Consider the following 14,306-nt stretch of genomic DNA (forward strand, 5'->3'; position numbering starts at 1 on the left):
TACGACAGATCAAATAACCATTTTTGTGCTTTCATTTTGACCTGAATTAGTAATTAAAGCTCCATTCCAGGCATTTAAGTGTGCAATTAGGCTGAACCTTTGCAGTTCTGTAGGAGTCTTTGGTTAGTGGTTTCCATTTCCACCTTAAATGTTATCATGTTGTTGTCACTACCCTAAAGTTGCTCATCTAATTTTAACTGATCTCTTTCATTACTTGTAACAAGGCGCACAGTCATATTTCAACGTAGAATATACTAACATTCACCTTGAGATATTTTGCTTGCTTCCATCCACTAAATTAGCTAAAGAGATATGAAATGCTAGTGCAATCACTGAAGATCTTTTTAATCTATTAAATTCACTTCGAACAGAAGAGAAGTAGTTGTATTGTTTAATTAGACATTTTTTTTAAATATCTTATTTAGCTCACATCACTATAATCTGTAACAATTGTAATTGATCCTTTTGTGCAGTCACTCTTAAATTATTGAAGAGTTTTGTGTAGTGCAATTACTCTGTATGGTTTTCAAGGATAGTGTACAGAATAGCTTTATAACAGGGTGTGGTCACCATGGCTATTTGTTAGAGCAGGGGATGAAATATGCGAGAGATTCAGATAAGATCCAGAGAAGGTAGGTGAGGCAGGTACTATGACAACATTTAAAAGACGTTTGGACAGGTCCATGGATAGGAAAGGTTTAGAGGGTTGTGGGCCAAATGCAGGCAGGTGGGATGAATGTAGATGGGGTGTCTTGGTTGCCATAAACAAGTTGGACTGAAGGGCCTGTTTCCGTGCTGTATGACTCTATGACATTCTGACCCTAAATATTTTTTCCTACTTTCGTTTATAAATACCTGATGTGGGAACAAAGGAAGGCTTTCCACTAAAGTGCAAACATTTTTATTTATAACTTTGAGATTGTCGCTTGTATTCAGAACCTGTTTTTTTGCCTATTAAGGAGCAATCTCTGCAAAAAATGTTGCAAAATGTAGTACTAAAAGACAATATGATGGGGAAAAGGCTGCAGTTCCTTGTGTCTAATAATTGTATGTTAGCATTAATTAGGATAAAACAACTTGCTAATAAATTGATTAAGCACACCATGAAAGTGTGAGATATGATTTTATCCCAGATTTCAGACACAATCTCAAGATCTGATTGTCTGCATATAGGTCCAATTCCTATTGTATACCTGGGGACTATTTGTGAGAAATATATAGTGGCTGCTGTTTCTTAGCAACGTCTGTGCTTAATACTGCTAGCTCTTTCAAATTTCTTGTCTTCAAGAATATGTGTTTAAAACAAAAATGCATGTAGTATATTATCATGTTTGAGCAGACTATGCATGTGAAGTATAATACCCTTTCTAATCTCTCAGCCTCACTGTATTGCTGCTTTTTCTGCCTTCTTTGGTCTCTGCTTTGTTAGCTTTCCCCAAGTCCAACGCCTGCTACTCAGAGCCCCAAGAAACCTGCAACAAAGGATCCTCTAGCAGATCTAAACATCAAGGATTTCTTGTAAACAAAGGTACACTCCAGGTTCTATCTGGATATCATTTTGTGTGCTAAAAGTTAGAATGTGTGAGCTTGAGTGGTTTTTTTAAAAATTGTGTATTTTCCTACTGATGGCATTTTCTAACGTAATGAAGAATGGCATAAAGGAGTGGTAAGTCCATGGAATTATGTAAAACAGATTGTAATAAAGTATTTGAAGTTTAAGCTTTGTTGAATATTGGATCATTATTTCAAAATGTGCAGTTATTTACTTTTAATTTCTCTCCAATTACTCCATCCCCCTTGCATCATCATTTGAGTATGTTCACTGAAGTGCTAGTGGTTTCGTGGTCTAGCAAGAATAATTGTATTTGATCTGAGGCACTGGGCATAAAGAAGCAATTCTGCTGAGAATGTTTTAGTCAAGCCTGGTTTGCTCCTGCTGATTTCCCAACACTGCATTTGCAATGATCAAATAACTTTCTGTACCTACATGTGTGGAGTTACTTTTGAGATCCACATAATGTAAACTGGAGAACTGAATCTGGTATTTCCTTAGTCTTTTGAATGGAAACTGTACATTTTCCTTTGAGTCTCTTACAAAGATATACATACTTGACATGTAAACTGCAAGGCAAGCTACAGAAATGTAACAGATAACAGATGAAAAAAAAGGTTTAAATTAATCCGGGAGAGTTTGCTTTAGTCGCAGAAATCCCACGTTTAAATTTGACAGATTGCTTCAAAAAGACAGCTCAGTAAGATGAATTGGTAATGAGAAAATGTTGGACAGGGATTTAGTAAGAATGTCAGAAGCTGAAAACGAATGCATTGCTCAGAATGTATAAACCTTATTGAAACATGTAAGTGCCTTAAACCTTAATTCTTAAATTAACCCAAAGGATTATTGAAAATATTGAATTAGAATTTCCTTTTGGAGAATAGCGAATAGCATACATGCACACTTAAGTTACATTTTTGTGTTTGGTATGTTGTTGCCAACACAAGCTGCCAATATCTTAGCAAGAGAAAGTGGGCATCTGGGTTCCTGAGTGAATCAGGCAAGCATCGGGCATCTCCTTAGCTGTTGGATTGTAAGGCTGCAAAATTACAAGTGTAAGGACTGAAAAGAAAGTGTGACTATAAAAAAGCATACATGAATGAGTAAAGTATCAGCTTCTTGAGCCTGCACTGCCATCCAGTCAGATCAGTGATTCTTTGTCTCGTGATTTCATTAAAATGTATGTACATTTACTCAGTAACAAATAAGATAAAGAGAGTAATTGGGAAATATTGGATTAGCAGATCAAAAAAAGGATAAGGGAAAAGAAGGGGTAGAAATTATCTTAAAATGTCCAATCAAAAAATGAAGGAATTTTTATACTTGGCGGCCAGAGATATTGCTTGATCGTAGTTAGTAGCCATATCAATGAGAAAATCTGGCCTGACGTTAGTAAAATTTATCTTTGTGACAAGTTATGTTTGTATCTACTGTGCAGGTACTGCAACTTTAAAACATTCAGTGAGTCAGATAGTGAAATCTTAAGTTTTATTTTAAAAACGGTGACTAAACTCAAAGCAACTTCTGAATTTTCAAGTTCAACGACATCTGTTCATACAGTACCTTTTGCACGCAAATGATGGAAGACAGAATAATTGTTTTGACAAATTGCGCTCTATTATCTTGCATGCTTTTATCTAAAATATCTAATACCTTTGTTTAGCCTTGACATCGTGATAACATTTTAGCCTCTGAAGCTTAATGAAGCTCTACTTAAGGATGACTATATAATCAAGGCAGAAGTTTTTGCACTTTTGGAAGTGTCAGCTTTCATATTATTATTTTTCGTATACAGCGCGGAAACAGGCCTTTTCGGCCCACCAAGTGCGCCCAGTGATCCCCGCACATTAACACTATCCTACACACACTAGGGACATTTTTTTTTTTTAACATTTACCCAGTCAATTAACCTACATACCTGTACGTCTTTGGAGCGTGGGAGGAAACCGAAGATCTCGGAGAAAACCCACGCAGGTCACGGGGAGAACGTACAAACTCCTTACAGTACAACACCCGTAGTCAGGATCGAACCTGAGTCTCCGGCGCTGCATTCGCTGTAAGGCAGCAACTCTACCGCTGCGCCACCGTGCCGCGGATATCATGCAAGATATTTGATTCACAGTTTATTCAGTTGGGTATAAAAGAATCTAGCTCTCAAATAAAAAGCATTAGTTCGCTCAATATTTCTGGCCATCATTTATCCCTCAAATACCATTCCCTGTCAAAATGGTGGATCTTGCCTTAACAAAATTGGATATTCTATTTCCCTATGATACAATTCTTGAGTGCCGTTTTGGCTCTGAAGCACTTTAGGACATTGCATTTGTAAAAGATGCTTTATATTTCGTCTCTAAATTTGACAACTAAACCATAGCAAACCTGAAGAAAAGTGTATATTATTTTTATTCTCTGAACTTCGATAGAAATGTTCATAGTATTTGGTGAATTTTAAGTAGCACATATCATAGTGATGCAATCAAATTATTCATAATGGAGCTGTTTTTGCATTCAGAGTACATGAAATGTGGGAAATACTAATCCGACACTGTGGATTCTTGCTCCAGACCTGGGTCAAAACTCATGAAAACAAATTTCACTTGAAATAGTGATTCACAAATTTTAATATTGTTTGCTTTGCAGCTGCAGTTCATGCAATGATGGGAATGCTGAAGATGACAACAATTGATATTCACTACTCCAAGCAAATCACCAGTCATGTTTCAATGCTTATTCAGACTTTCATATCGTAAAAGGTGTAGCACAACTGTGCAAGTAACCCTTAGGAATGTACTTTTTGATGTTATGCCCTAATTTATCTGAAATTGTCCATTTTGGATTGTGTTTTGCAACTTGAAAGATGGGTGTATGTTCCTGATGCCTTTTAGTGCTTCTCTGTACCTAATGATAACTTGGGTTGCAGATTTGCAGCTGTTGTGTATGAGCCACTTGAAGTAATGTATTTGTATTCTTGAAAGTGCAAATGTATATAATTTCATTGCGGAGCTTAGGATGTCATGTCCATTCTGTATACCTATTAGCTTATAGTCATGATTCTGGTAGCAATTTGCATATAAATTAATGTGCTTACACCCCTCAAATCTTCCAAGTCTGACGTTTTGTTTGAAACAATTCACAACTGCAAAAATTGAATTGAACATACAATCAAACAGTTTTTTAAAGAAGCATTTGTGCATTATTTTCAAATTATTTATAATTCATTTAAAAGTAATATAAAATTTGATGTTAAACTTCCATGGTCTGCACTGATCTTGGCATAAAAGTGTTACTTGGCAAAAATATGCTGCATACCAAGACAGAAAATGTTATCTAAATGTCATATTTATATCTTATCAGTATGTAAAATTGTTATATTTAATTTCTTTTAAGTTGCATTATGTATTCTTTGTTTAATGGACCAGTAGTAAAATATCAGACAGTGGGAATGTTTATTTTAGAAAAGGCAATAATGGATTGATGTTCTCGGATGTCTTTCAGTAAGGGATCACAACTGTTTAAATGCACTTTTTTTCCTGCCATCACCAGCTTTCATATCTTCTTTTTCATCAACAGATATTTGAGGGTTTTTTTGGATGTATTTTTGTCATTAAACTGTTGTCTTTAAATTTTTGTATGTAAATGAGTAATCCCAAACATTACCCATAATCTCTTCTACACACCTGCACCTTTTAAATAAATTTTATGTACTGTGTGGATCCCAGGGAAAAGTCAAACTGTTTGCGCAAACTGCTTGGCAAAAGATGTAGCCACCAAATAAGGAGGTCACGGTTGATCAGTGGAATTAGTGTTCTCAGGCATGACAGTTATTTTGTAAAAATGCTATGCAGTTTGAAAGTGTTTCATTTATGTCTCTTTAGATCTGTCAATATCTATATAGTATACCATTCCAAGTAACTGTATCTGGCATTAATGTGGGGAAAATACATATATTTAAAATATTACTCTTTTTATTTAAATTTGTTTGATTTTCTCTCTTTGATCCAGTGCATGTATTCCCATTGAGATGCAATAAATGCGTTGAACAAAGTAAATTTGGTAAAGTTTGTTTTGCTGAAATAATTGTCTGGTGAATAACTTAAATGTGAATGCTCAAGCTGTTTAAAAAATGTAATTTCCAAGCAATTTGAAATACAATTTCACATGGGTTACATCGGATCCACATTCCTACTGCACAAAGATGAGATTTCATGAGCTTTGAGTAATATATTTGTATTCTTGAAAGTGCAAATATATATAATTTCATTGCACAAAGGATGTCATGACTGTTCTTTAAAAATATTAGCTTATAATCAAGATTCTGGTAACAATTTGCATATAAACCAGCATTTTCTGAGGTGTTTGCCTGTGGAAGTATTATTCAAATTGAGCACTGTGTAGTATTTGGCTCCTCATCTTTCTCGTTGCACTGGTCGATACGCTACTGAAGGACTTGTTGAAAGCTAAAATGAGCTCTGTATCAACAAGGATCCTGCAAGGGTCCAGGAGATGAGTGGAAGAATTCGCAAACAAATGGAGATTATCTTGGCTTCCATTTTTTTAATTGTAACTACTGACTTCTGTTGCAGCTGTAGAGCGAGTAATACTAATGTCAAAACACTGTTGCAGCTTAAGGCCTCTCTCACCAGAAGTTCTTTGATCTTGTAAATTAATCTCCTATTTAGTGGACTGTTGTCTCCAGTATATTTAGTGCAGTTTATTTAAACATTGCTCTGCTTCTAATCTAAAATCCTAAACAATTACCACTGTACCATGTTGTGTGAAATAATCTCTCCCTTTTAAGGGAAAATCTCCAAAAATGTGGTGTTCAACCAGACTACCTTAAAAACATGTGGTGTTCAAGCAGACTACCTATAAAAATAACAAACAAATCCATCCTTTGTGTGTTTAGGGAAGTCCAATTTCAGCATCCTATCGCTCAAGAAATGTACCAATCAATAAGGATTGATGAATGCCCTAAGATTGTTATAGAATAGATTATATAATCACATTATACTTGGTGTTTTTGCAAGTCGAGAAAAAATTGAAAGCAATTTTCTTTGGGAAATAAAGCTTAAAGTTTAAACATATAGTTTGTTTGCCTATTTTATCACAAGAGAACATCTTGTATGTTCTGATTCGTATTTCCCTAAAGTTGCTGTAACCCAAATAGTCTACATTAATAGAAACCTTCAGAAAAAAATTATAGCACTATCCATACCGAGGGTTGAGAACCACGTTCCAGAATCAAGATAACAATGAGGTTAGCTTAATTTTATTTGTTCTGTGGATGTAACACATGGGATCAGCATTCATTTTGAGTACGATAAAATCAACATTATGTTGCAACATTTAAACAGGCTACAATGCAATTTTTTTTTGAATGAAGATAATCTTCCATGAAGATCTGGGATGTTTGTGGGAGAGTCCAAAGCCTACAGGTGAACAAATCAGCATGAGGTTCATCTGTATGAAATAAGGTAGCAGATGCACATCATCCCACTGTCTTCCTCCACTAATTGCATATTAAATTGAGTTTGTCATATGTACAAGCATATGTATTGTGAACAATTTTGAGCCCCATAGCGAATTGTGAGCAGTTTTGGTCCCCATATCTGAGCAAGGATGTGCTGGCATTGGAGAGGGTCCAGAGGAGGTTACGAGAATAATCCCAGGATTGATTGGGTTAACACATGATGAGCATTTGACGGCACTGGGCCTGTACTCGCTGCAGTTTTGAAGAATGAGGGGGGGACCTCATTGACTAGTGAAAGGCCTGGTAGAGTGGTTGTTGAGGGTATGGTTCCACTAGTGGGAGAGTCTAAGACCAGCGGGCATAGCTTCAGAATAAAAAGATAGATTTGTTTATTTAATTTGGATACTTCTGGTGAAAAGATAGTACCTGTAGAAAGGAGATGAGGAAGAATTTCTTTAGCCACAGGATGGTGAATTTGTGGAATTCTTTGCCACAGGCAGCTGTGAAGGCCAGGAGAATGGATATTTTTAAGGTGGCGATTGACAGATTATTGATTAGTAAGGGTGTTGGGGTTATGCCCAACATGGGGTTATGGGGAGAAGGCAGGAGAACAGGTTTGAGAGAAAGATAGATCAGGCATGATTGAATGGTGGAGTAGACTTGATGGGCCGAATGGCCTAGTTCTGCTCTTATAAAGTATGCTGAGGTGCAGGTAAGAGGAAAATCTTGCTTGCAGAAGCTTCACCGGCTTAGAGAATCAGACGCCACACAAAAATATAAATTATATGTAACTCCTCCACAGATGCTGCCTGTCCCGCTGAGTTACTCCAGCATTTTGTGCCGACCTTCGATTGAAACCAGCATCTGCAGTACTTTCCTACATAAATTATGCATAAATTATACCCATTCCTTCTCTCCTGAGATGCTGCCTGACCTGCTGAGTTACTCCAGCAATTTGTGAATAAAAACCTTTGATTTGTACCAGCATCTGCAGTTATCTTCTTATACTAAATTATATGTAACTTGTAGGTAAATTACACACATTCTGCAAGGCAGTAAAAAAGAACCCTAAATAAAAAAGATATTAGTGCAAAACACATTTGTGTATTAAAAAACAGTCCATTGTAGAGCATATGGCAAAAAGAGCTTGTTTTTGTGAGTATTTCTGGATATGCTGCATTCAGCCCAGATGGAATAATAAATATTAGCTTTGCTTAATTAAAACCAAGTTGAGTATATTATATGCACAGATACAGTGGGATACAGGTGCAATGAAAATCTTGCTTGCAGCAGCATCACTGACACATAGAGTCAAACAGACACAAAAATAAATTGCATAATGTCCAAAAGACTGTTTCATAAAAATATGCAAAATGCAATTCGAAAAAAAATCCATAGAAGTGCAAAGGAAGGTCTAATATTCAGTTGCTGAGACAGGTTACTGGTTTGTTCAAGAACCTATAAGAAAGCAGCTGTTGCTGAACCCGTTGGTGTGGTGCTTAAGGCTTCTGCACATTTTGTCCCCTAAAATGGCTACAAAGGCAATGGTCAGAATTGCCAATATGAACCATCAAGGCAGAGTTTTTTTAAATATTTCAAATATGCAATGTAATGATAATATTGTTAATTGCATCACTATGCTACCCAACCAAATCTCTTGATCACAAAAGCTTCCAAAATGTTGGTTTTAAAAACAAATGAACTTCCGCTTTTGATGCCAATACAACAGAAGCATATTATTGAACTGCATGTTCATTTATCAATGACATTGATTGCTTTTTGACTATCTTTTATTTTTGTGCGATTGCTGCAAGAATTTTCCTTTAAAAAATAGCATTGCTGCCTCATAAAAGCTTTTCTGTATTTCTGTTGGCACCGTATGCATTTGACACTGGGATACTGACATTGAGGCGATTATTTGGCATGATACTTTGTGAACGAAGTTTGGCTGCTAAAGCACTGTTGCAAAATAAACTATTTATTTGAAAAGGTGTTGGTTGTGATTGTCTTTAAAAATTGTGGTGGTTCAGAGACTGATATCTCAATGAATACTGAGTGCATTGTTCGTTGACTTTAATGCGAACTTGGATGAAACTAACTGATCGGCCGTGTTTGCCGTTTCAAATGTTGTAAAATATTTTATGACATCAAGCGAGGCAATTCTAATGATCTTCTGACATTAAACATTTATTCCTTGGCCAAGTCAAACTGATTATCTGATTATTTATCTTATTGGTTTTTGTTGTCTTGTGTACAAAGTTAGTTGATGTATCTTCTATTACAGCAGTGTTCATGGTGCCATCTACTTAATTTACTGAAAAACATTTTGGAATTCTGAAAGCCATAGGAGATACTATGGAGATGGAAGCTATTCTCACTCTTTCTAATGTTTCATAGAAATAGTGAAAATCTGCCATATTTGGTTAAAGCATTTTCTTACACGATGCATTTGAGATCATGAATTACAATAAATTACACCATTTAGAATAAACCAATTGAGCCCTGATCTGCAACTCAACTGATGGCAGAAGGCAAAGAGTGGCAATAAAGGGGACTTTTTCTGGTGGGCTAACAGTGACGAGCAGAGTTCCGCACGGCTCGGTGCTGGGGCCACTGCTCTTCACGATGTATATTAATGATTTGGATGAGAGGATTGCGGATCCAAGTGGCCAAGTTTGCGGATGATACGAAAATAGGTGGAGGGAGAGGTAGGTAGTGTAGAGAAAGCAGGGACTCTGCAGAAGGAATTGGACAGGTTGGGAGAGTGGGCAGAGAAGTGGCAGATGGAATATAGTGGTGCAAAGTGTGAAGTCATTCATTTTGGTAGTAGGAATGAAGGCGTAGATTATTTTCTAAATGGGGAAAGAATCCAGAAATCGGAGGTGCAAAGGGACTGGGGAGTGCTGGTGCAGGATTCCCAAAAAGTTAATCTGCGAGTCGAATCAATAGTAAAGAAACCAAATACAAATAAACTTCTGTCCTCTCCCTCATTTTTTATATAGGTTTCTCTTTAAATGCAGGGCTGGTGCTTTAAATGCAGGGCTGGTGCTTGAAATGCAGGGCTGGTGCTTGAAATCACTCAAGTAGCTGGGGTGGCCAAAAGGCTACAAAGTAGAAAGCAATGTATGATTGGTTTGAGCTGTCTACATTCAGAAATGTACAGCAATTTCTCATGATTTACACTCCAGAGGCACTTTAGTACCATAATACCTCATTCAGCAAGTATAGAGAGTATATTGTTGGCAATTACCATAAAAACTACAAATCAGCGGAGGACAACCACGAACGCACACACACCCGTCAGCATGGTGTATGTGCGATCACACACTTCAGTGTGCACACACAAAATAACGATCAGTTTAGTAGCGGTCTTGACAATTCTTGGCATATTATTTTGTCACAAATGTAGTCAAAGTATGCAATGATGCCATAATGGAAGTTTGGTATTAGAAAAAAACAAATTGGCGCTGTCTTCAAAAAAGCAACAATTCAACAGTTTAAGCTGCCCTAATTTACTTTCTTTCCAGTGAGACAGCAGCAGGTGTGGTAGAAAACTAGTCCATCCAAGACTGAAATAATATTGCTTGGTTATGGGCAAAATTAAGTAAGATTTTTATCACAAAGGAGACTGAATAACTCGCCAACAGAGTTATGGGGGTCCTGACCTGGTCCTGACCTGGAGTATTGTGTACAGTTTTGGTCTCCTAATCTGAGGAAAGACATTCTAGCCTTAGAGGGAGTACAGAGAATGTTCACAAGATTGATCCCTGGGATGGCAGGACTTTCATATGAAGAAAGACTGGATAGACTAGGCTTAAAAATCGCTGGAATTTAGAAGACTGAGGGGGGGTCTTATTGAAACATATAAAATTCTTAAGGGGTTGGAGAGGCTAGATGCGGGAAGATTGTTCCCGATGTTGGGGAAGTCCAGAACCAGGGGTCACAGCTTAAGGATAAGGGGGAAGTCTTTTAGGACCGAGATGAGAAAACATTTCTTCACACAGAGAGTGGTGAGTCTGTGGAATTCTCTGCCACAGAAGGTAGTTGAGGCCAGTTCATTGGCTATATTTAAGAGGGAGTTAGATGTGGCCCTTGTGGCTAAAGGGATCAGGGGGTATGGAGAGAAGGCAGGTACAGGTTACTGAGCTGGATGATCAGCCATGATCATATTGAATGGCGGTGCAGGCTCGAAGGGCCGAATGGCCTACTCCTGCATCTATTTTCTATGTTTCTATGTTATCTCATTGGAGACCCTCAGACTATCTTTGATCGGACTTTGCTGGCTTATCTTACACTGAACGTTATTCATGTTATTGCCAATATTCTGTATACGCACACTGGATGGCTCGATTGAAATCGTGTGTTGTCTTTCCGCTGACTGGTTAGCACGCAACAAAAGCTTTTCACTGTACACCTGACAATAAACTAAACTCAAACTCTTCTGTTACATTAGAGTGTGAAGGTAACAACTGAAAGATAAACTGAAAGGTTAAGAAATGTAATGAATTTCCGTTTGCACTGCTTGCAGGTGAGAAACTTAACTGGTGGTGCAGCTTAATAAATTGACACCCTGCCCACATCCCACCATAGCTCATGAGTCTTACTCATATTCTATTTATAACAAACCATGTAGGAATTTTTCAGATTAAATGAAACCCAAACTGATTTGTGGATTGAATATTTGCTCCAATATCACTTTGCCGTGTCTTCTTGTGGGACCATCTGTTCACACAATGGTTGAGTCATCTTTCTGAAAGTTCAGACTGTTTTCTGGAAGCATCACATCTCTTTAGATCCATGCTTCTGTTGGTTTTAAAGGAACGAATAATGCACAAGGTCACCAAATAAGCTGTTTCAGCAGCAGCACACACACATTTGGAATTGGCAAGCTACTGTGAAGAGGCAGCATCATCACTCTTTATTACAATCCTGGTTTGGATGCTTCCTTCACCCTATTTCATATCTGCATTTTACAAATGATCAAGTGATCTATTCTTTGATTCATCAGTTTTGAACAGGTTAATGTGGATTTGAGAACCGTAATCTATTTTTCCACGTGAAGGAATTGCTTTTAAGGTTCTTAAGTACATGCTAAAATGTTGGCTCCATATTTTAATTTGAAACTTTGAAGGGAAGGGTCTTAAAAATTAAATGGTGGCAGTGATCTTAAAATTATACACTCATGTTGTTTTGGATTAAATAGAAAGTCCCTTATCAAATGAAGAAGTGATAGAACATCTATCCTTTTGCAGTAAACATTTTTTTTATATGAACAACTTACAAATTTCTGCTTTGACTGTTTCAAGGCAAAGTTTATTGATCAGTGTATATAAACAAACATGAAAATCTTGGATAGACACAAAATACAGTAGTAACTCAGTGGGACAGGCAGCATCTCTGGTCGACCCAAAACATCACCCATTCCTTCTCTCCAGAGATGCTGCCTGGCCTGCTGTGTTGCTCCAGCATTTTATGTCTATCTTTGGTTTAAAAAATCATCTGCATTTCCTTCGTACACATGTAAATCCTGGAGTTGTTCATGAACTAAAGGTAACATTGCAAATAGGAAGTTTCTGAATAACTAAGTTGTAATAACTCTTTAGTTTAAGATGGATTGAGTATTCGTTCCAGAGATATCGGAAGCCATCATTATATCACATATTATTTATTGTTGTCAAACGACTACAAATCATTACCATAAGATGATAAGGCAGAGGGGCAGAATTAGGCCATTCGGCCCATCGAGTCTGCTTCGCCATTCATTCATGGTTGATTTTTTTTCCTTCTCAACCCCATTCTCTAGCCTTCTACCTGTAACCTTTGACAGCGTTACTAACCAAGAACCTATCAATCTTTTTTTAAATACCGAATGAAGACCTCCATTGCCGTCTGTGCCAATGAATTCCACGGATTCACCATTGTCTGGTTTAAGAAATTACTCCATCTCCAGTCTGAAGGTACGTCCTTCATAAGGACGTGCTTCAGAAGGTATTCTGAGGCTGTGCCTCCGATCCTAGACCCTCCTACTACAGGAAACCTCCTCTCCATATCCACTCTATCTAGGCCTTTCATTATTCGGTAGGGTTTTTCGTTGCATTTGCAATGTTACTTTTTAACACATCTCAAGAAAATTGGCAAGGAAATGCTTTTACTCTTCCAGTTTTCTTAAATAAATGATTGCAATTGGTTAGAAGAGTCAAGGCTCTTTGAACTGAGAAGTCGAGAGACAAACTATCATGTGAGAATGCTCACGGAGATCCAAATGTTATAGTAAAGTACAGCAACAGGATTAGTACAGGTCCACCACCGATTTTCCAGCACCCTTGGTTCCAGAGCCTTACTGGGTTATCCGTCTTACCGGACCAATGGAGGTCATGTAAAAATAATTCATAACAACAATAATGCAGGTGGTTGTTCCCACTCAACATGTTAATTTATCCAAAGAACCAAAAGGAAGAAGTGTTGTACTTCGTGGTCCGGTATCTGTTATACCTTGGTTGAGACACTGGACGGACCACAAGTACACGTGTTTAAAAGGTTATAATGCTGGAGCTTAAATCCAGGCCGATCAGGTAATTATACCCACATATATTGGCCCTGTTGAGTTGCACTCCTAGCATCCCTCACAGAGCTAGAAACCTTTTTTTTTCCCTCTAGGGCTCTAGACCACAAGTACACGTGTTTAAAAGGTTATAATGCTGGAGCTTAAATCCAGGCTGTTTATTCCGTGGCCATCTGGAACCAGAATGGCCACCTAATCACCTCATTCTCTTATATAGACATTACTACACAGGCAAACAAAGTAGTCCTTGTGATACAACAAAGTAGTCCCTGCAATATCACAACAGAGTGCACAGTCACCTGCGCACAACTTAAAGTAAAAGCACACAGCAATCTGAGCTCGGCTGCTGTTCAGGGACTGCAGTGCTGCGCTCTGCGTCTGTCCCTGAGCCGGGCCCACTCACTTGATCTTGAATCGGGCAACTTGCACCCCGAAGGCTCATGCACACTCCCAATCAGATTTTTTTTTTCTATACATGAACTCCAGATCCCATTCTTTCGACACCTTACAAAACTGTGTTTAAATCTAACCCTGCCACCCCTGCAACACCACAATAACATTCTCTCTTCCTCCGCCAGATGGCGCAAAGATGAACATTCACTTTGATCCACCTTCATCCTGCACATCCTCTACCTCCCTCACTCCTCTTCCTACCCCTTCTCCTCTTCCACCATTCGGCTCCTCGCTGTTAAGAATTCTTCTGATATCTCCCAGCACCT

The 14,306-nt window shown here is 37.8% G+C and overlaps 1 protein-coding gene across 5 annotated transcripts in view; it reads left to right on the plus strand.

The window, feature by feature from the left end:
• Positions 1-9,217, plus strand: part of snap91a (synaptosome associated protein 91a) — a 132,540-nt gene extending 123,323 nt beyond the window's left edge. For all 5 annotated transcript variants that reach the window (XM_078399708.1, XM_078399711.1, XM_078399709.1 and 2 more), the window contains 2 exons: positions 1,430-1,528; positions 4,196-9,217. In XM_078399708.1, coding sequence (XP_078255834.1) covers positions 1,430-1,522 — 93 coding nt within the window. In that variant the 3' untranslated portion in view covers positions 1,523-1,528; positions 4,196-9,217. The remainder of the gene's footprint in view (positions 1-1,429; positions 1,529-4,195) is intronic.
• Positions 9,218-14,306: the final 5,089 nt, after the last annotated feature.

The sequence above is a fragment of the Rhinoraja longicauda genome, chromosome 5 (assembly GCF_053455715.1).
Source record: "Rhinoraja longicauda isolate Sanriku21f chromosome 5, sRhiLon1.1, whole genome shotgun sequence".
In the NCBI taxonomy this organism is placed as follows: Eukaryota; Metazoa; Chordata; class Chondrichthyes; order Rajiformes; family Arhynchobatidae; genus Rhinoraja; species Rhinoraja longicauda.